Here is a 21,799-nt window from a genome sequence, read left to right on the forward strand (position 1 = left end):
ATGTCCAAAATGAAGACTGGAAGAACTCTCTCTCCTGTTTAGAATACCTCACAGCATCTACGGTACCTACCTAATTAGTTAAGATTCCTTGGATGAGCACAAGGCCTCTCAAAGGCCAGATCTGCCGATATCTCTAGCTTTATGTGCCGATATCTCTAGCTTTATGTCTCCTCGGCTTACCCTTTCTCTGCATCCAACAATTCCCTTTTATGTGGCTTTATATGTAATATGCCCTTTGTCAAGGATTTCCATTCTCATCCTGTGTCCATTCCCTAACATCGTCACTCACTCAAAACATGTTTCGGGTACCTACTCCTAGGGGCCAGAAATTCTGCTGAGCTCTGGGGATAAAATGCACAATGAAAATAGAGTCAGTCCCTGCCCTCATGAGCTGAGGTGAGAAGATGGAGTCCAGGTGGAGAGTTGGAGTGGTCTAATAATGACTAAACCATGGTTAAGTTACAATCATTAAAAAAAAAGCATAAACAAATGTTAAGAATCAGAGGTGCCAGCTGCTAAGAAAGCCTATAGTGGAGAGAAAGGTGCCTGAGTTGGGAAGGGGAGACAAAGCTTCCATGAAGAATTCCTAAGTGCTCAGATAGGCAAGAAGAGCAGGATTTACCCAGGAAAACAAATGTGAGGACATCATGGATAAAATCTCTGTGGCTGGAAAAAGCATAAAACAGAGATTAAAGTTGTAGAGCTAGAGCATTTGTTTTAAAAGCATATGAACACTTATACCCATTACCAAGTAGTAAATGAAGAACTTTTACGGATTTACCAACTTCTGACTCTTCAGTTGTCCCATTCTTGACACAATTTGACAACTTCTTTGATATCTTCATTTTTTTAAGGTACAGTAAGAAGCTATCTTAAATAATGATCTAAGATTAAACTCATACCAAATAGAACTTTTAAAAAGTGTTTTTGTTTGCTATTGACAATCACTTTAAAATCAAATATATATAAATGCAAGATTAAAAAATTAAATATATTCTTCTCTGTATACATTTATTTTAAAATATTTACCAGAGTTTTATGGTTGTTTCATTTCCAAGGAGAAAACAACCATCGATTTTAAAAATTATTTTTTAAAATTAAGCATCTTTGAATGCTTTGTCATGTTTTTAGAAACACTTGATTTAAACACAAACTATGATAGCATGTTCCAACTAATATCCCTTATCATAGTTTAATAGCTATAGTCTAAGAAGCTTTAATTTGACATACTTCATATCAAATAAAGTGTAAAGATTAATGGAAAAGAATAGAATAACCTCATTTCAGGAAGTTTGTAGAGAAAGAGGAAATAAAAAAGAGGATAATGGAGATGGTTATTAATTTCCGCTTTAAATTTCTTTATCCAAGAAATTTGAAATTTGTTCAACATTTGAAATTTGTTTCAACATTTGTTGAAATGTTGAGATTTGTCAGCAGGTTATAAACAAAGCATATTCTTTCACGTATTAACTACTAACATCTCTTCTTTAGTTGCAGTATTGTTTTATTTATTTTTAATTGAGGGCAGCAAATGAATATTAGCTAAAAATATTGGCTTTAGAAAGTTAAAAATGCAGAGCCTCGATAAAAATACAGTGGAACAAAAGGAAATATTTAGAATGTTCAAACAAGAGAACTCCCTAAATTAAGTGAGTGAGTCTGTTTGTGTGTGTGTGTGTGTGTGTGTGTGTGTGTGTGTGTATATTTCTGTGTGTGGCTAATTCCAGTTTCCCAGATAAGTCTCAATAAGTATGAATTCCTTCACCCACCTGACAGCTGTCTCACCCTCAAAGGCTTTCTGGAGTTAGTGCTACACTTGTATGAGTTTAGATCAAAAAAAAGTGAGCCCAGGTGTGAACATGGAAGCTGGTGATTGGCAGGTCCTCATTCATGCTACCAGTTTATGTTTCTACCATTGGACACATTTTTTGAAAAGCAGGAGTTTTTCTGACACTATGAAATAAGGCAACCAAGAGGTGAAAAGTTAAATTTATGACAGTGAAAGAGAGATGACTTTCATCAAAACTGTCAGTGTTCAGAAAAACCCTTGCAGTATATGTTAAAACAACATTAAACTTGCATTTTGTAAACTTCTCTGTATACTGAAAGAAAGACATAACTCACAATAATAGCTTGTTAATACTGAAAGCAGCAAGCTGTATTTTTAAGAAGAACATTAAGCAGCTGTTTCCAGATGAAGGGAGTCTGTAAATCAGGGTAAATTGGTTTTATCCATGTTTGGTTTTCATTAATTAAGTGTTTTAGGGACTTTATGAAGCTAATGTTTACTACAAAACATTGTTTTGCTTACTTCAGTGTACACTATCGTCAACCAGTATATAGTATGGGGCTTCTTAATAGTTAAATAGTTTAACTTGATTGTGTGCAGTGGCAATGCATTTTTTTTTTTTTTTCAGGAGGAAATTTGTTGTTACAGGTGGAAGCAGAAATGAAAATGTTGAACATTTACTTTAAAAACAGTAGGTGAGATTTTTACTGGATGTGTGTTCTACCCCACTAAATTTTGGAGCTCATTTTGACAGGTGGTCATTTTCAAGTTAGGCCATATGCTTGTTATAAGTTTTATTAACATTCTGATTATAAGAAGGAGGATTTTCTTTTAGGATTGATTAAAATCAGAGTCTGAACACAGATTCATGGGTTTATATAATTTAAAAAAATAGTATTTTCTGAAACATGAATAAAAAAAAAAGAGTTGCCTTAAGGAAAAAGTAAAATGATTACAAAAACTTCAGACTTCCAGTCATAGGTCTCAATTTGAATTAGACTTCAACCTCTTAAACTTTCTGAGCCTCAGTTTACTTAATTTGCTCACATAATGCCCGTATCTCAAGGGCACAGAAAGAATCAAATGACTGATATAAGTGAAAGCATTTTGCTGGCTTTAGAGATGCACAATGAAAACACATAATTGTTAAGGAAGCAACAGGCTAAAAGAGAACAGGGCTCATATGTGGCCCTAAAGTCAGCATTTTATGTAAACTGTTTACGTGTGATGCTTCGTATTTACCTTTTCCATTGACAGAACAAAACAACATAACAACTCGATATAAAGCGAAAATTCAGTGAATTTTCTTTGATGGGTTTAGCTGCTAAGGGTCTGATCTGGTTTTAGCAGACTTCTGAAATTCTAGTTTGTCAAAGCACTCTTTTCAATCTCTGTGGAATAATGCTTAATGGGCGAAGAGTATGTAATTCTTTTTGTCCTTAAACAAAACAAAGACAAAACATAAAACTAGAATAATCATTTTTCAGTAGGTGACTTATTGCTATTTTTGTTTGTGGAACAGCACGTTTCCTACCATTTTTGCCTACACACGCATTCTAAAAGCAGCCGTTTTAGAAAGTAGCTGTTGCTAACTATTGTTGCTTCAAGTTTAGCCTGGTGAGGATGGGGGCAGCGAATGAGCCCTCCAGTAGTTACGTCTTGGGCCTTTGATTATTAATCCTGCCAACCACTGGGAAACTTTCTCAGCTGGCCCAAAACCTAATCACATGGTGGGGAATTATTTCTCCCTTCAACCCCAACGCTTCTGTAAAGCAAATGCTAATATTTTGATAATTTAAATAACACATGTGTTTAGTAAACTGAAAATATTACATCAATAAAAGAGTTACACAAATTCTTTGACCACTGGGCACACCCCAGTCTGACTTTATTTCACTTAATTTACCTCTTTCAAATGCACACTTATGGCATGTGCAACTACAAAGTCATGGAGAACAATATGCAGTGATATTAACTGCATTCTTTCTTTTATTAAAAAAAGTGTAAAATGTATGAAAACAACTGATTTGATCATTCAACAAACAGTTATTAAAAGAGTACTTCATAACAGACACTCTGCTCTGAAACAACAGAAATGAAAGAAATTGACTGTAGCCTCACAGAAGTTACAGCCCATGATGGGGATAGATGTGCAAACGAGTAATAATACCTTCTTGGGGTACAGGGATGGATAGACAACGTCCCTCTCCTGGAAGAACTCCCAGTCTACTGTCATGCAGTTTTGATCTAATGCTATTTACTCTTCAAATTCAGTGACTTAAAGTGATTAACTTCATAAACATAATGACTTTGATTCTTACCCAAAGAATTTCCACATTTAGATACAGCTTAAAAGAATCCCCCTTATAACTTTCAACAGAACAGAGACTTTTTTTCATATGAGAATGAGGAAAAATATGCTATGAAAAATACAAGGTTACTTTGGCTTTGTTAGTTTGGTATCGACTCAAGGGTACTGAAAGATAAAAAAGGCATGGCAGAAATACCCCCTACTGTGCCACTGGAAAAATGATAAGGTAATTGTGTTCCCTTCATGGGAACACAAGAATAGAAACCAATATATGCAAAAAATAGAATAAATATATGCAAAATTATATCAAAACTGGAATAAGAAAGTATAATTACTCTTAAAACATTATAAACTTAGTCTTGTTTTTAAATATATATATAACCCAATTTTGTACTCATAAACCAAGAATTTGACTGATCATGTAGTTTGCTTTAAGGAGCAACAATATGGAATGACAACAACAAAAGCCTGAATAGCTAAAGCAAACCTAAGCAAAAAAGAAGGAAGAAAGAGGCACCATGCCACTGAACTTTAAACTACACAACAGGGCTGCAGTAACCAAACTGGGAGAAAATGTTTGCAAATTACATATCCGATAAGGCATTTGTATCTAGAATATATAAACACTTATAGGTCTATAATAAGAAGACAAACAAAATAAAATATATAAACACTTGTAAGTCTGTGAGAAGATAAACTCTTTGCCCAAAAATGGACAAAGAGTTTCAACAGACATTTCTCTAAAAACAAAGTTCTATTAGCACATGAAAAGATGAACATGATTAGTCATGAAAGAAATGCAAATCAAAATCACAATTATATACCACTACATACCCACTAGAATGGGTATAATCCAAATGGCAGATAATAATAAGTGTTGGCAAGGATGTGAGAAAAAAATGGCAAGGATTTGGGAGAATCTGGAACATTGAAACATTGCTTGTGAGAATAGAAAATGCTATAGCCACTTTGGAAAGCATCTCAGCAGTTCATCAAAATATTCAATGGAAAGTTACCAATATTACTGAACAATTTGTAGGTTTATACGAAGATAAATGAAAACACGTGTCCATAGAAAGACTTGTACTCAAATGTTCATGGCAGCATTATTCATAATAGACAAAACTGGAAACAACCCGAACATCCATCAGTTGATGAAGGCATAAACAGAATGTGAAGTATATAAAATGGAATACTATTTGATAACAAGAAGAAACGAAGTCCTGATACATGCTACAAAAATGGATGAACCTCAATAACATTATGCAGAGTGAAAGAAGCTAGACACAAAAGACCATATATTGCACAATTCTATTCATATGAAAGGTCCAGCATAGGCAAAGCTGCAAAAACATAGAGTAGACTAGTGTTACACAGGGCTACGGTAGGGGAAATGAGAGAATCAATGCTAACAGGCACAAGATTTCATTTGGGGATGATGAAATGTTCTAAAATTAGATTTTGGTGATAATTTTAAAACTCAACACTAAAAATCATGAAGTTGTTCACTTTATGGTATGTTAATTATATTGCAAGAAAGCTGTTAGAAAATTCAGAAGACAGAATATGCCACGTTTATATAATGATCGATCTATTCTTACTGTGTTTATTCTAGTAACTTTTTAGTTTGTTGATTTTCTTTACTGTCATTGATTACAGCTTGATTTTAAATGGTGAGAATTTTTATGATCACTTTTTGTTAATTTGCATTTTCCATGTTTTGCTTTCCCAAAAGAGAAGAGATTACTATTAATATTGCCTTTGAAAACTTACCGTCCATGTGACCTGAACAGTGGTGGGAGTCAGTACAACTGGATTATGTAGACGGACAAGGACGTCTCCTAGTTCTTTCTGCACTTGCCTGTGGTCCACTCCTTGTGCTGGTGGGCTGATATCTGCAGTTGGATAAGATAATCATTCCCAATTTTTAAAAATGCACATTAAAATTACAATTTATTTCATGTAAATCAACATCATATCTTTAGAACTAATTACAGGGAAACAAAACTAAAACTCTTTTTGTGACAAAAAGCATTTAAGCCTATATATATAAATATACCACTGTGGTAGGACATAATGAGAGATGATATTGATCTTCACTAAAAATATATTAATAAAAGAGTATTTATAATCCCTCATCCCCATTCAAATGCAGACACACTGTTGAATAAGGTCGTTTATTTTCTTACTAAAGGATAAAGTATGTGCTGTAAGACTTCTCCACAGAAGTCTAGAAAGATCTCTAGAAAGATCAGCTTTGTATAGATGTTGGTGTACTGAATGATTTTCTGGATTTGTAAATTGGAATATATCTAAAAACTGAAGCTAAGGAACCTGTTAATCCCTTGTCCCAATTTGCAGGTTGTGTTTTCTTCTTGACCTACTTCAGTCTGGGAGCATGGATGGAGAAGTAATGGTGGACTAGGAAAGTGAATTCTGTCATTAAAAGTAAACAGAGTTGGGGGAAGAGAGGAAGCAGCTCCTCAAATTTGCAAAGATATGTTTGACAGAAATAGTTATAATACTGATAACATGTTCTAAAGCAATACATTTTGAGCAGTACTCTAATACCTGACATGAGGTCATGCAGCCATTTTCAGGGATAGTGGTGGGGTGAAGGGAAGAAAACCAGTGTTGTTTAAAATATTATACCCTTAGTCACATACTGTTATGCCACCTTATTCATCAGTCTCCTGAGTACTATTCTATTTCTCCACACGATAGTTTATATTCTGGGTCCATTAAGAAAAAAGGATAAATTATAGGCAGCTAAGTCCATCAAATTGATATTAAACACTGAATTTTACACATGCTCTAACTTTTTAAACTGGTACACAATGTTGTAATTGTTTTTCTCCAACTACCGCATTTAAGAAAGGAAGTCCAATTTAAAGGTATTTATTTTCTCAATCTTGTTTTTTCTTATTATCTTAGGCTACAATGCATGCAGCACTCTTGCAAAAGTATTTTTAAGAAAATTTCTCAGCTATTACTTAAATTGGGTGCACTAACTTAAATTGGGTCATAAGTAATTGGGAATAATACTTCGCTAATGTTTTTCCAGTTCTACTTTTTTTTTTTCACTTTTAACATAAACAGTAAAATGAAGATTTACTTAATTTGGAAAAAAGTCCCTTTATGTGAATAATATTAACCTATGCCTATATATGTATGTTCTGTTTTGATGTTGATAACGCAAGTATTTGTACTTTAATGAAATAAAAGATTTCTAGATTCTCTGTTATTTAATACCTTTGAAAAATAAAAGCTCACAAAGCAAAGTGTTCTTTGAAAAAGAAGTGCTTTGCAGATTGCAAAGCTGCTGAAAGTATGGTATCCAAAATAATCCTGACCTTCAGACACAAAACATGAGTTTTCCTGTTAAATATTTGTTAAGAGCACATAAGTCTTTCACTCTATACCTTCTTTCCATTGGAACAAACCAGACCACAAACAACTTTTCATTAATCTTTCTTGACCTTTTCACTGGGAGTTATTTTATGAGTCAAGATTCAGTGACTAGCATAGTTATCGAATGATCAAAAAGGTCTGCCAGATACAATCACACCAAATATCTTCCTATTCACATCTCTCTCTGCCTTTCGCTGGCTACACACAAAAACTATTTCTATCCACAAAGGTATAAATGATCATGGAACTACAATTTCTTGACTTAAAATTGTACACATCTTCCACTTTAAGTTCAATAATAAAATTTACACACTTAATTCAAACACCGTAAACAGCAACCGGATTTAAGGAAGTTAAAATACAAATTTCAGATTTTCAAATTCCTTGTTGCGCTTTTTCTTTCTCAAGAGACAGGTTCTTTACCTACAGGCCCTTTATCATCATGGAAAATTAGTCACATTACTGCTTAGAGAACAATAGCAAAATGGCATTCCCTCCTCCCTTGACTGTCATCATGTCAGCAACGTTACAAAGTCACGTGGTGACTTTATTTCACTGGATTCCTTTAAGGCGCCCTTCTCTGTTATAATAGCATGCTAGTTACTATCACTGAACTACATTGTAATTATAATAATATTTTATGGCTGTATGGTGCTTTTCATTGCATAAAAATACTACTTTGAATTATATCTTGTTCAAAGTCTTTTACAAATAAGAAGTAATTAACCCTTTCTGAATAACCCTGTGGGAAGTAGGTTATAAGAAATAATAAAATCACCATTTCTATATTATTAATTTCTTTCACCTACTTGTCAGAAGGGAAACTATAATGTAGCATTGTGTATTAAACCTCAGACTCCAGTGACTTCTCAGTTTGAAGAGACAGGTAATATGGATAAAATTATGAGATCTTCCATTTTGAAATTATATTTTAATATTCTGTGTGTATTTTACATTATAGCCAAAAGAACTGAGTTCTTTAGAAAGAAAACTTCATGTCCTGCTTTCCGTAATAAATTGCTCCTTTAAACATCTGATTTAATGAAATTCATTGTAGTAGTAAATGTAAATGTAAAATGTAAATGTAGATGTACAACTTACACATCAGCATCACAAGGAGGGTTTGTTAAAACAAACACTGGGCCCCAACTTCACAGCATTTGAATTTGAGCCTGAAAATGTCTGTTTCTAACAGTTCCAGGCTCTGCAAATGCTGCTTACCCAGGAACCATACTCTGAGAACCACCGCACTAGAAAAACAGAATTCCGAAACAATAGGAAATAATTCTTATACCTCTATTTGGGCATCTATTCATTAAAGACCACTTTTCTGCTATTGTATAATTAATTTTAAAGAAGGAGAAACATTTTCCTCCCTTTGAAATATAGCGAAGCTCTAATTTAGTGAGTTCATTCTATGTAGATGTACCCAATTATTTTGTTTATTTTTTGCCGAATAAACCTGAAAACTCCAGAAAGAGAACACATCTCAGCAAGGTAAACAGCAAGCTACCGTCTCCTTCCCTGGATAAAGCCTAGTGAGCCATCATCCAAAGCAATGCAGGCACATTTACATTTCCTCATCAATCCCCTTGTTCTTAAATATCTGATGTTTCTGCCTAGAACCAGTAGTGCTGACAGCTATTGAAAGTACCTTGTGTGCGCACAGGATCTGACATGGGACTTGGGTCACTGAGGCCTTGGGGGTTGATCGCTCTGACCATGAATAAGTAGATGGTGTTGGGCCGCAGTCCTCTTACAGTATAGAGGGTGGTCTTTACATGGTTTGCCACGGTCTGCCAGCTATTGCTCACTGATTGGCTGAAACACGAACAGAAATTTCATTTAAAGAACAGTCATTTGAATATTGGAAATGGAGTTGGGTATCAATGACAAAGTTGATGGCTGAAAATTAAACACACACACACACAACACTTGAAGTGTTCAGCCCAATAAATGAAACATTTGGATGATTTCAATTTGTTCAACAACAAAGCCGAGCCCACCTAACGGAAGTGCCATGCACAACAAAATTAAACTCAGCCCAGGAGATGTGACAGCCCTTTGCTAATGCACAGCAGCCCACTAAATGAATACCTGTAAAAGGAACAGGGGCCAAGGTCACAACATCAAGTTTATACAATAAGTATGGTCCTTGTAAATGTATATATATATATACCTTGAAAAGAATTAACCTGTAGAAAGAATAAATGGACTACAGAGTAAATTATGCCAATACATTTTCCTGTTACAAGGTGTGTTTTCTTTTGCATCAATTCCACATGCAATATTATAATAGAGCCTTCTAAAACTACATATCTGTAAAAGAAGAAAGGAAGCATGTAATGAATATTTTCCCTTGGTTACATTTTTAATAAAATTGTACATTACACAGTATTGTGATTTCTCATCTCAGAATGGTGAAATATCTCTGAATTTGTGTGTGAGGACCCTTTTACAGCCGGCCACAGATGGATGCCATTTTAGAACAGTTTGCCTAAGGTCAAATGCCATTTTTGCTCAGAAGAAGGGGAAAATGTAATTTTCAGGGTGGTCAGTTTATTTTTCTGATATCCTTAACTATCCAAGCATAAGAATTATAGAAACATAGTATTTTGAAATTTGAAAATTAAGTACCTAGCATTACCTTAAATAATGGTTAGAGAAGCCTTAAAAGAAAGTGATCATTTGTCCTAATGTTTAAAAAAAAAGCAGTGGTTATCCATTAAAATTTATAATGTCACATAGACACACATTTGAAAGGTAATATGAAAGCATATTTTATCATTTGTGTAAGCATTTTATCAAATTCTCATAAGACAATTTTATAATAATATTTGCTAATTTACACTTAAATCTTTAAATTGGCAACAATTATTTCAGATAACACATGGAAACATCTTTTCCATTAAGCAACAAGAAGCACATGGAATACATTTCTTAATTATTGTTTTTAATTTTCTCTCAGGCATATCTAATACATGTATGTAATATATGGTATAAAAACACGGGATTATTTTAAGTTCTGCTCTAGTTATTAGGAATAAAAATGCCAGAGTCCCCTGCTTCAATAAATATCGCATAACTTTAAAAAGTTCCTGTGCCTATGCCTAATTATATTATTTTCTACCCAGTTCTAATGCCTACATTCTCATCTCAAATCCCTACAATGGTCTGGGTAAAGAAAGGAGCTAAGTGATTATGTTATGAACTGGATCCCTATAGACCTAGGCATGAATAATGCATATTTAAATCTTATAATTAAGTTGTAAACTAAAAAAATTAACTCTGTTCTTAAATAAAGTCAGAGAGATCAATTCTTACAATGCATTGATTGGACATGTCTTTAATAAAACAGCAGGATAGTTCAGGTGACATTTTAGAATACAGGAGCTAAAGCAAAAACCCAACGGAGAAAAAAGGAATTGTCCCCTACCTGAAAGCCTCAATGATATATGCACTTGCTGGAAGGGTTCCAGGGGTACCTGGTTGCCAGGACAAGGTGACACTGTTCTTAGTAACATCAGTGACCTGCGGTTTGGATGGTGGCCCTGGCAGGTCATTTAAATCATAATTTTTACTGATTGTTGCTCCAGATTCTATAGAGGACAGACAGAAAAAACTTGATTCCTGATTGCATAAGTTGACAATACTGCCTAAAAGCAGGAAGCAGTCTACGAAAGGACTTGACGTAGACAGTGAGACATTCATCTCCATGAATCGGAAGCATGTAAGTGAGTATTTGCTTCTCCTACATGTTAATAAAAGTAAGCCGTACTTTTACACATGATCACTAGAATTCCTTACACTTCAGAGGAAATCAAACAACAAGGTTATCAAAGACAAGTGTGTTAAATTCCATAAATGCAATGGTATGTGCAAACTCATGCATGAATTATAAAATGGCATTGAATGGAAAGACTTACATTTACATTTAGTGAATTAAACCCTTTGATCTCCCCTTAACTTATTATTTGATATTGAGCTATCCCTAAAAGGGCTCAAGCTTTCTCCCACTTCACAGAGTCCTCACCTGTCACATCCAGCACTGCACTCCAGGAAGTCTCTCCACTTGAACTTGTAGCCACACAAGTGTAAGTGCCAGTATCAGAAATCTAGTGTGCAGAGAAGGGACAGAATTGTTTCGATCAATTTGTAGAATAATTACTCAATGACAACCAGGCAATGTTTAAATTCTTCAAATTAGATGTATCATTCTGCTGTCTAAATTATGCCTTAGAGTCAATCATATGTATACATAAAATACTGAAATAAACTCATATAATGTTATTCATAACATTGATCCAAAGGGCTTTTAAAATGTATTTATGGACCTCAATGTTAATTTTTCTGATAACCTATTTGCCCCTCTCTTTTCTTCCTCCATGGTAATACTCTTACCTCTTAACTCCGTTTTATGGCGGGGCTCTGCTACATCTACATTGTTTACGAATGACTCAGAACAGAACTCATTCAGAATCTTATAAAATTCCAAAGAAGCAGTAATGCAAAACTGTTCTGTCTCAAATAAACTATGTTTCAATGAATAAAATGTACCCAAGTATATAAGCAATAAGACAATAAGGGATCACATTTTCTTTCTTTTGAAAGACATGGTAAAAAATGAAAAAGAATTTTTTTTTTTCCAAGACGGAATTTTGCTCTTGTTGGCCAGGCTGGAGTGCAATGGTGTGATCTCAGCTCACTTCAACCTCTGCCTCCTATGTTCAAGCAATTCTCCTCCCTCAGCCTCCCAAGTAGCTGGGATTATAGGCCTGTGCCAGCACACCCGGCTAACATTGTATTTTTAGTAGAGACAGGGTTTCTCCATGTTGGTTAGGCTGGTCTCGAATTCCTGACCTCAGGTCATCCGGCTGCCTCAGCATCCCGAAGTGCTGGGATTACAGGTGTGAGTCACCACGCCCGGCCAGAAAAAGAAATGTCTTTAAGGTAGATTTCTTCATTTAAAAACTTCAGTATTCACTTATATGTAAATCGTAGTAGTGGAATAACGAATAGAATAAAGTATCATTTGAAACAAAAAAAAAATGGCTATGGAGTGACTGCAATTTCCAGCTGAAAAGGACCATAAAATATCCTAACTCATAACTCTCTTTTTGATCACAATTAAAATTTGCCATTTCATCGATCACTTTAAATGGTTTTGTTATTCACAAAAGAGTGGCAAAAGACTTTCAGAAAAAGTTGATAATGTAATCAAGAGTTCTCTTTCACAAATGCAAAAAGCAGAAGAATCTTTGATTATATTTTGAATAAAGTCCCAAGATCAATAAAAAAGGCAACTCAAAACTTCTCTGTGATCAAGCCTTGTGGCTTACACTGCAAACAACATTCATTCTCATCAATTTAGGGGTAAAGGAAAAGTCACACTGGGAAGAGAAACTGATGACCAAAGTAAGACAAGGCAGAAGATGCAGAATTAATATCCTGTGATGAACATGAGTCTAACTGTTGATGAAATATAGTCGCTCATGAAATATTATATCTGCTGGGTTCAAACTGTAAGTGTATTGATGACTCAAGCTTTCTCGATTGATTCTCAGGTAAATCATTAGTGCCTGGATGTTACTGCCATTTCACTATCTTAATTGATTTTAAATGCCATTATGTATTTTAACTTAAGTTTCAAATTGCTCTGGCATGACATTCTTTGCCATATTATCTCTGTACAACTGTCTTCTATTACACAGAGGAATGATGGGGATAGCCATTGTAGAAAGAACCATTCTTTCAAATGTGGCTGTGCACACATTATAGTCATTAGAAATCTTTGCATTTAAGAAGCATCACTCACAAACTAAATATAATGAGCCGAGGTTGGATTTTAATGGGATGTTCATTTGAATATGGTCTGTGAAAGAGTAAAAGAATTTGCATTTTATTATAGCTGTTGAACTAAAATGTAGCACTTGTTATTACTTGCAAATGCTAAAAGAAAAGTATGTAGGTAATGCTTCTTAACTGCATCTCCTTGTCATTGTGTGGAGATACAAGGATGACATTAGCTGTGGTAGGTATGTTTTAATGAGTGCTGGAATATTCTACTTCTCAAAAGATAAAGATTCAGTTACCAATTAGCTGGCCTAGGAGAACACAGTATTCATCATGTTATTTTTCTCCCTTGCATTAAGTACTGAAAAAAAAATAGTGAGACACAAAGGAATACAGCCTACAGAAACTCTCTTGACTGTATGAGTGAACTACTGGAAAGCCCATTTGTCTCTCCCTTTAAGGACAGTCATGTTACAGGAAAAGAACAACGTTTTCATTTTGGGGTTCCTCAAAAACCTAAATATCGTTGCTAAAACTCACTCTTGGTATTACCATCATCACCACATTTTATTCCTTTAACTTTATTCCTTTAAATAATGTCTTTTCTGGTCAGGAGTGCTTCTCCTCTTTTCCACCCTGTCCTTTTACCCTTAATAAATTGCTTTAAAATGAGATTAATGTGCAGGCAAATTCCATCATCTACTTTTCTCCTTGTGCGCTTGACTGCAGACAAGCCCCCAGGAGCTGGCATCTCAGAGAGACTACTCAGACGCCTGTCAGAGGGCTCAAAGTTTGTTTGACATCATCAAGCACCCACCTTTAATTGCTTCTTTCAAACACTACTAGAAATCTTGACTACTCAAGCATACCCTCTAATTCAGTGATACAGTGAAAATGCATTAACCTCTATAGCTCAAGTCTGCCTTTAGCCCAGAGATAGAGGTTAAAGTGTTTACACAAAGAGAGTTGGCATTAATTTTTTAATAACTTCCATTTTATTCAAAGAAGGCTAACAATTAATTTACAATCAATAAAAAGAAGGGCTCAAAATAACTGTATTAATTTACTTTTTAAAACTCAACTTGGCAGCATTTTTTTTCTGCTTAAAGCAATAATTAATGCCTGTATCTCAAAAATTAAAGATAAATATTATATATAAGTAAAAACTTATATGTGCATGTGTGTGCATGTAGCAAAAATAGTCACTTTGTTTTGTGATATATATCTGTATTATATAGTGATAATCAGATAAACATATAATTGTAAATATATTCCCATCATAAAATAAGAATATACCAAATTGTGATCATTTGGAAATATGTGTAGTTAAAAAGTTTTGCCTTTCTTTTTAGCTCCAGAATGGGAAAATTCTAAAATAGGTTTTGTTTCGTTTTTCTTCATCTTGGCTCTTAATTTCTACCTGGACCCAAGATTCTACAGATTGCTCCTCCACTGAAGTTTTCTTCACGCACTATTACATCATCTACCTTAGTTCTGGGTCTCATCCCCAATCTTGTGATTACTAAAATGTACTCTCCAGCTTTAGCATAGCACTTGCTACACGGCAGGTAGGAGGAAGGGACTTACAATACCTGGTTGAATGAGTCGAATGTACTGATGGAGAACAGGTGCCCTCCATGAGAACATCCTTCTGGTATTTGCATCTTGCGTAATCCCTCGCCTGGAGTGTCAGTGGGATCTGTTGGTTCCCTTCTGGCCAATATAATATTGCAAAAGTGTCCGTATGTCATGTTTGTGATGTGGTACACAGGACTGTAGTGCCATCTTACTAGGAGACTCTCTTCCTTGCTGACTTGGAGGAAGCAAGTAGTCATATGGGGAAGATCCAGATGGCAAGAGACTAAAGGCAACCTCCTGCCAACAGCCATTAAGAAGGTGAGGTTTTAGTCCAGTAGCCACAAGGAACTGGATGCTACCAAGAATAATGTTTATTGGAAGCAAATCCATCCTGCGTCAATCTTCAGATGAGACGGCAACTCTAAACGACACCTAACTGGAGCCTTGTAAGACCCGGAAGCAAAAAATGCAGCTAAGCCATGTCCAGGCTCCTAACTCCCAGAAACCGTGTGTAACAAATGTGTGTTGCTTTAAGCCAGTATATTTTTGTTAATATTGTTACATAATACTAGATAACTGATACAATATTCAGAAGTAGATATTTTATTTTGAGTTGCTCCTGAAGCAGGACTGACTTGTGAAGTTGCCAGGAATGCTCTTTTTTTTTTTTTTTTTTTTATCAGGTAAACGTCAGTGAAAAACCACCAATGCCTGGTTCTTTCCATGGGTTTAAATGGAAACTACACCTAAAATCTAAGGTTTTCCACTAAGGAGGCAAACTTGCCTTTTATGTACTCAGTCTCATCTCTTTATTTTTCTTGTACTGAATTCTTTGGCCAAGGCACTTTATCTACATTTCCTTACAATTTCTTTTGCTAATGAAAGTAAATCAGAAGTGTTTGTCATTTTTTGTCATTTCCAATATCCTACTACTCGTATTGTTATTTGTTTGGCTCACGCCTGTAATCCCAGCACTTTGGGAGGCTGAGACGGGCGGATCACGAGCAGGAGATGGAGACCATCCTGGCTAACACGGTGAAACCCCGTCTCTACTAAAAATGCAAAAAATGAGCCGGGCGTGGTGGCGGCGCCTGTGGTCCCAGCTCCTCGGGAGGCGGAGGCAGGAGAATGGCGGGAACCCGGGGGGCGGAGCTTGCAGGGAGCCAAGATGGCGCCGCTCACTCCAGCCTGGGCCACAGAGCCAGACTCCGTCTCAAAAAAAAAAAAAAAAAGTTATGTGTTTAAGATCTCTAGATTTACTGGCTGTATACATACGGAATGGGATGCAGGAATAAAAGTTTCGAGATTCTGTTATGAATGTGTGAGTAACACAGAAACTGTGACCTTTCCTCTAATTTCAATCCATGGTTTTAAAAATGAGTAATAACATTAACTGCTTTTAAATGTACAGCAATTGTACTAGGAGGTAAGATTTTAAGTTCACTACACAATTTTTCCGTGGAGCAGTACGTAGGTGTAGATGTTAAGTCAAGGCAAGTCCAGTGTTACTTACCCGCAAATTCTTAATCTGCAGCGTGCCTTGCTCTTGGATTGTTGCTCTCGGATCTCTACTCAGAAAAGTAAATCCCTCCTTCAACCAGCTAATTACAGGAAGAGGATCGCCAGTGGCTTTACATTTCAGTAATGCTGTACCATCCACTGCCAGTGTTTGGTTGGCTGGGCCTTGTAGAATTATAGGTGGAGGTCTGTCTGTCAAAACTAAAGAATAAGGCTCTTTTCAGGGTATTTTAACATCGGTGTAGTCCAGTAGGCTTGATATATTGACATTGAAAGTAAGGTTTAAGCCCCAACACAATATATATTACTTATAACTTATTCGAAGTAATATGTATATTCTTAGTAATGTATATTCTAAATCTATCATATATCTATCATCTATACATACATACAAATATGCTATACTAAGGCCAGACTATTTATTGTCAATAGCTTCCTCTGTACTACCTAGAATTAAAATGGCATGGAGGTAAATTCTGACATTTTATAAACACCTAATTGTATAAAAAGGCTTAGTCATATTAAAATTAAAATTAAAATACGAATTGCTTATGGCAGTCACCTATGAAATGTTCATTTTATCTCATATGCATATGTAAGAAAGTGTGTGAAGTCTCATATGAGTACAATCAATTTTCACTTTTGCATTTTTCATAAATATAGTACATAATTTTACCCTCATGGCATCAGTTGTGTGCTGTATTTGTATAGGCTGAAATATTTCTGTGGATGTTAAAATATTAGATTATAAATAATTTACTTCCAAAATTGTGACATTACGTCACCAAATTAAGGTCATATCATTTGGATGATTTGATTTAATTAGTACTTATAACTGATCAAAGAAAAGTAGTCTAGATTATATTTATCATATGACAAAAACAGTGCTTGTGCAAAATCAGTGTTTACTTATATATCAATTGTTGTGTTCATTTGGGTAAATTTTCCACAATTTCTAAATGTTTAGTTTAGTATTGCTTTTTGTTTATGAAATACTGTTTTGTAGCAGCATTTCAGTGCTTTTAGAAGTATTTAATGATTATTTAAGAAGGACATCAAAATGTACAGTATTATTTACATGGTTAAGAAAAATACAGAGTTGATTGGAGTTAAGATTTCATTTAGAATTCATCAGAAGATCACCGTATAATCAAAAGGATATGTCCAGGTCCAAGGACGTCTTTCTAAAGAGAAAGTTCTATAAACTTCAGCATAGACAGCACAGACTTTGGTTAATTATCCAAAATTGTGTATGGTTATATGTAACATATAAAATACATGCAGTATATAAAAACATATATACAAAAAAGACTTCCACAAAAAAGAAAAAGTATTTCTAAGCAACTGTGAAGATAAAGTGTTTTTTCTCAAAAAAGTCAACTTGAATTACAATGTATATAATTGAAAACACTTTGCTTAATGCTCAAATTTCCTTTGCCCACCAGCTTTTATAAATGCCAGTTTAAAATTACTGTCTTCCCAATTTACTTGCATCATATTTACTAGAGTTCACAGTTTTGGAAAACAAAACATTAAAGTTAAGCAGCCTGTTCAGAACTTATCATGGGAAGGCCAACCAGATTTAATTGAGGCTAGAATTTATGATACAGTGCTCCTTTGTATCAAGACATTGCAGATTCTCGTCAACCTAAACCTACATTATCAATGATAAAACCTAAGGAAAACAATAAAAATTGTGTATTGTTCACAAACAAAAATTAGAATCATTTGTTCCACTGCTTTTTTCCATCAAATTCTTACTTTTAATACTAAATATAACATTTTAAGAAAATATTGAAGTAGAATATTATAATAATTCTGGCACATTTGTCATAATTAGGCAAATAGAAATTCAAACTAAAAGTTTCATGGGACTTATTTTTATCGGTCAAAAAGAGAAAGCCAATGAACAAAACATTATGAGTAATGTTTTAATGCAGTGAGAAAGTGAGTCTGTATTACCAGGGTAAAGCATACTAATTAAATTTTAAATGATTTTTTTTCAAATTAAGTACCTATGCAGAATTCAGGTAACTTCTTACAACCTGCTTTTATTGTCATATCCCTGAAATCATTAGATGCAGCCAAAGGTCATCTCATTAGTTTTTTTCTTTCTTTTTTTTACTGCTCAAATGAGTAGCTCATCACTTTTTGAATGAATCTGATCGATAAAGTAATTGAAAATCTCCTGGCCAGACATAATTTTCAGTTTCAAGGATGCTGTGGGTGAAAGATGACCACAGGTTTCCATGACACTAAGGTCAAGGGTTAAATGAACATTTAGGGATCCCAGTGATCTGTGAACAGCTCCATGGTCTTCTCTCACTATGCATTATAAATACTCAATAACCATTCACAGAAGATCAGGATGTGACACTTATTGTCAGTACAAGATAGAAATACATCTTATCTCCCAGTCTTTTTAGTTTCTATTGGCTCTATTCACGGAATGCTGATTACAATTTCATAATTCTCGGAGAGAAAAAGATAGAGCAAAAGAAAAGAAGAAATAAAGAACAATGCCAGTGAATTAACGCAGAAGTCTTTTAAAGAAATATATTGAAACTCAAGTATATTCAAACTTATTAGCTTAATCTACGATCGGTAAAGTTGTTGCTCAACATAGCACTATTCAGCATCATTAGCAATTTCATCTTTTATGAATGCTTGAATTATAAATATTTTCATAAAATGAGTCTAAATGTGATAACAGATACATTTGCTACAAATGGAATACAGGCATATCTCAGAGGTATTGTATGTTTGGTTCTAGACCATAACAATAAAGCAAATATCGCAATAAGGCAGGCCACACAAATTTTGTTTCCCAGTGCATATAAAAGTTATGTTTACATTATTCTAGAGTCTGTTAAGTGTAGAATAATACTATGTCTAAAAAAAAGTTAGCAACTTAAAAATACTTTATTCCTAAAAAATGCTAATGATTATTTGAGCCTAGAGTGATCATCTTTTTGGTGATGGAGGATCTTGCTTCAAGGTTGATGGTTGCTAACTGACCAAGGTGGTGGTTGCCGAAAGTTGGGGTACCTGTGCCAATTTCTTAAACTAAGACAATAAAGTTTACCATATTAATTCACTACTCCTTTCATGAAAGATTTTTCAGTAGCATGCAATGCTGTGTTATAGCATTTTATCTGCAGTAAAATGTCTTTCAAAATTGGAGACAATCCTCTCAAACTCTGATGTTGCTTTATCAATGAAGTTTATGGGATACTCTGAGTCCTTTGTTGTCACTTCAACAATCTTGAACAGAAGTAGATTCCCTCTCAAGTCATCACTTTCTTTGATCGCCCATAAGAAGCAGTTCTTCATTTGTTCAATGTGTATCATGTGACTGCAGCAATTTAGCCACATCTTCAGGCTCCACTTCTAATTCTAGTTCTTTTGCTATTTCTACCACATGTGCAGTCACTTCCTCCACTGAAGTCTTGAACCCCTCAAAGTCATCCAACTTTCTAAACTCCTGATAATGTTGATGCTTTGGCCTCCTCCCGTAAATCATAAATGTTCTTAATGGCGAGTATAATGGTAAATCCTTTCCAGAAGGTTTTTAATTAACCCTGCCCAGATCCTTCAGTTGAATTACTGTCTGTGGCAGCTATAGCCTTAGAAAATATATTTCTTAAATAAGACTGGAAAGTTGAAATTATTCCTTGATCCATGGGCTGATGAATAGATGTTGTGTTAACAGGTATAAAAACATTAATCTCTTTGTACATCTCTATCAGAGCTCTTGGGTGACAAGGTACATCGTGGATGAGAGATAGTATTTTGAAAGGATTTTTTTTATTCTGAAGAGTAGATCTCAACATTGTACTTAAAATATTTCGGTAAACCATGCTGCAAAGAGGTGTGCTGTCATTCAGGCTTTGTTTTTCCATTTATAGAGCACAGGCAGAGTAGATTTGGAATAATTTTAAGGATCATAGAATTTTTGAAATAGTAAACGAGCATCAGTTTCAACCTAAAGTCACCAGCTGCATTAGTTACTTACAAGAGAGTTAGCCTGTCTTTTTTTTTTTTTTTTTTTTGAGGCGGAGTCTCGCTCTGTCGCCCGGACTGGAGTGCAGTGGCCAGATCTCAGCTCACTGCAAGCTCCGCCTCCTGGGTTTCCGCCATTCTCCTGCCTCAGCCTCCCAAGTAGCTGGGACTACAGGCGCCCGCCACCTCGCCCGGCTAGTTTTTGTATTTTTAGTAGAGACGGGGTTTCACCGTATTAGCCAGGATGGTCTCGATCTCCTGACCTCGTGATCCGCCCGTCTCGGCCTCCCAAAGTGCTGGGATTACAGGCTAGCCTGTCATTTAAAGCCAGGCATTGACTTCTTTTCTTCAGCTATGAAAGTCCTAGATGACATCTTCTTTCAATATGTGGCTGCTTTGTCTACATTGAAAGTCTGTTTAGTATAAGCCACTTTAATGAATGAACTTCTGGATAACTTGATGAAGCTTCTATATTAGCCCTTGATGCTTTACCTTGGTGTTTTTCCTTAAATCTCATCAACCAACCCCTGCTAGCTTCAAATTTTTATTCTACAGCTTCCTCCCCTCTCTCAGTCTTCAAGGAACTGAAGATAGTTAGGGCTTTGCTCCAGATTAGGCTTTGGCTTAAGGGAATGCTGTGACTCACTGATCTATCTAGACTCTCAAACTTTCTTCATATCAGCAATAGGCTGTTTGACTTTCCTATCATTTTTTGTGTTCACTGGAGTAGCACTTTTACTTTCCTTCAAAAACTTTTCCTTTGTATGCATAACTTTGCTAACTGTTTAGCACAAAAGGCCCAGCTTTTGCCCTATCTCAGTTTTTGACATGTCTTCCTCACTAAAGTTAAGCCTTTGTAGCTTTTAATTTAAAGTCCGAGACATGTGACTTTTCACTTGAATACCTGGAGGCCACTGTAGAGATACTGACTGGCCTAATTCCAATACTGTTGTGTCTCAAGGGACAGGGAGGCTCAGGGAGAGAGAGAGAACGACAGGGGACTGGCCAGTGGGTAAAGAAGTCAGAGCACACACATTTATCAATAAAGTTTGCCATCTTATATGGGTGCAGTTTGTGATACCCCCCAAAATTATAGTAGTATCAAAGATCACAGATCACAGACCACCATAACAGATGCAATAATAATGAGATTGTTTGAAATAGTGTGAGAATTACCAAAATGTGACACAGAGACCCAAAGTGAGCATGTGATATTAGTAAAATGCCACCAATAGACTTGCTTGACCCAGGCTTGCCATGAACCTTCAATTTGTAAAAACTATGGTATCTGCAAAGTACAGTAAAGGAAGGTATGCCTGTAATCCCTTATTTTTCTGAACATGACATACGTTTTCATTCTACCATGGAATTTCAAATGGCTCTACAATTCCCTGAAA

At 35.2% G+C, this 21,799-nt stretch overlaps 1 protein-coding gene across 6 annotated transcripts in view; it reads right to left on the reverse strand.

The window, feature by feature from the left end:
* Positions 1-21,799, reverse strand: part of ROBO2 (roundabout guidance receptor 2) — a 619,239-nt gene that overhangs the window by 76,933 nt on the left and 520,507 nt on the right. For all 6 annotated transcript variants that reach the window (XM_033211611.1, XM_033211608.1, XM_033211607.1 and 3 more), the window contains exons 10-14: positions 16,396-16,601; positions 11,545-11,626; positions 10,948-11,110; positions 9,166-9,332; positions 5,874-5,995 (exon numbers count right to left, since the gene is read on the reverse strand). In XM_033211611.1, coding sequence (XP_033067502.1) covers positions 5,874-5,995; positions 9,166-9,332; positions 10,948-11,110; positions 11,545-11,626; positions 16,396-16,601 — 740 coding nt within the window. The remainder of the gene's footprint in view (positions 1-5,873; positions 5,996-9,165; positions 9,333-10,947; positions 11,111-11,544; positions 11,627-16,395; positions 16,602-21,799) is intronic.

Source organism: Trachypithecus francoisi, unplaced genomic scaffold (genome assembly GCF_009764315.1).
Source record: "Trachypithecus francoisi isolate TF-2019V2 unplaced genomic scaffold, Tfra_2.0 Lachesis_group0, whole genome shotgun sequence".
NCBI classification, from domain to species: Eukaryota; Metazoa; Chordata; class Mammalia; order Primates; family Cercopithecidae; genus Trachypithecus; species Trachypithecus francoisi.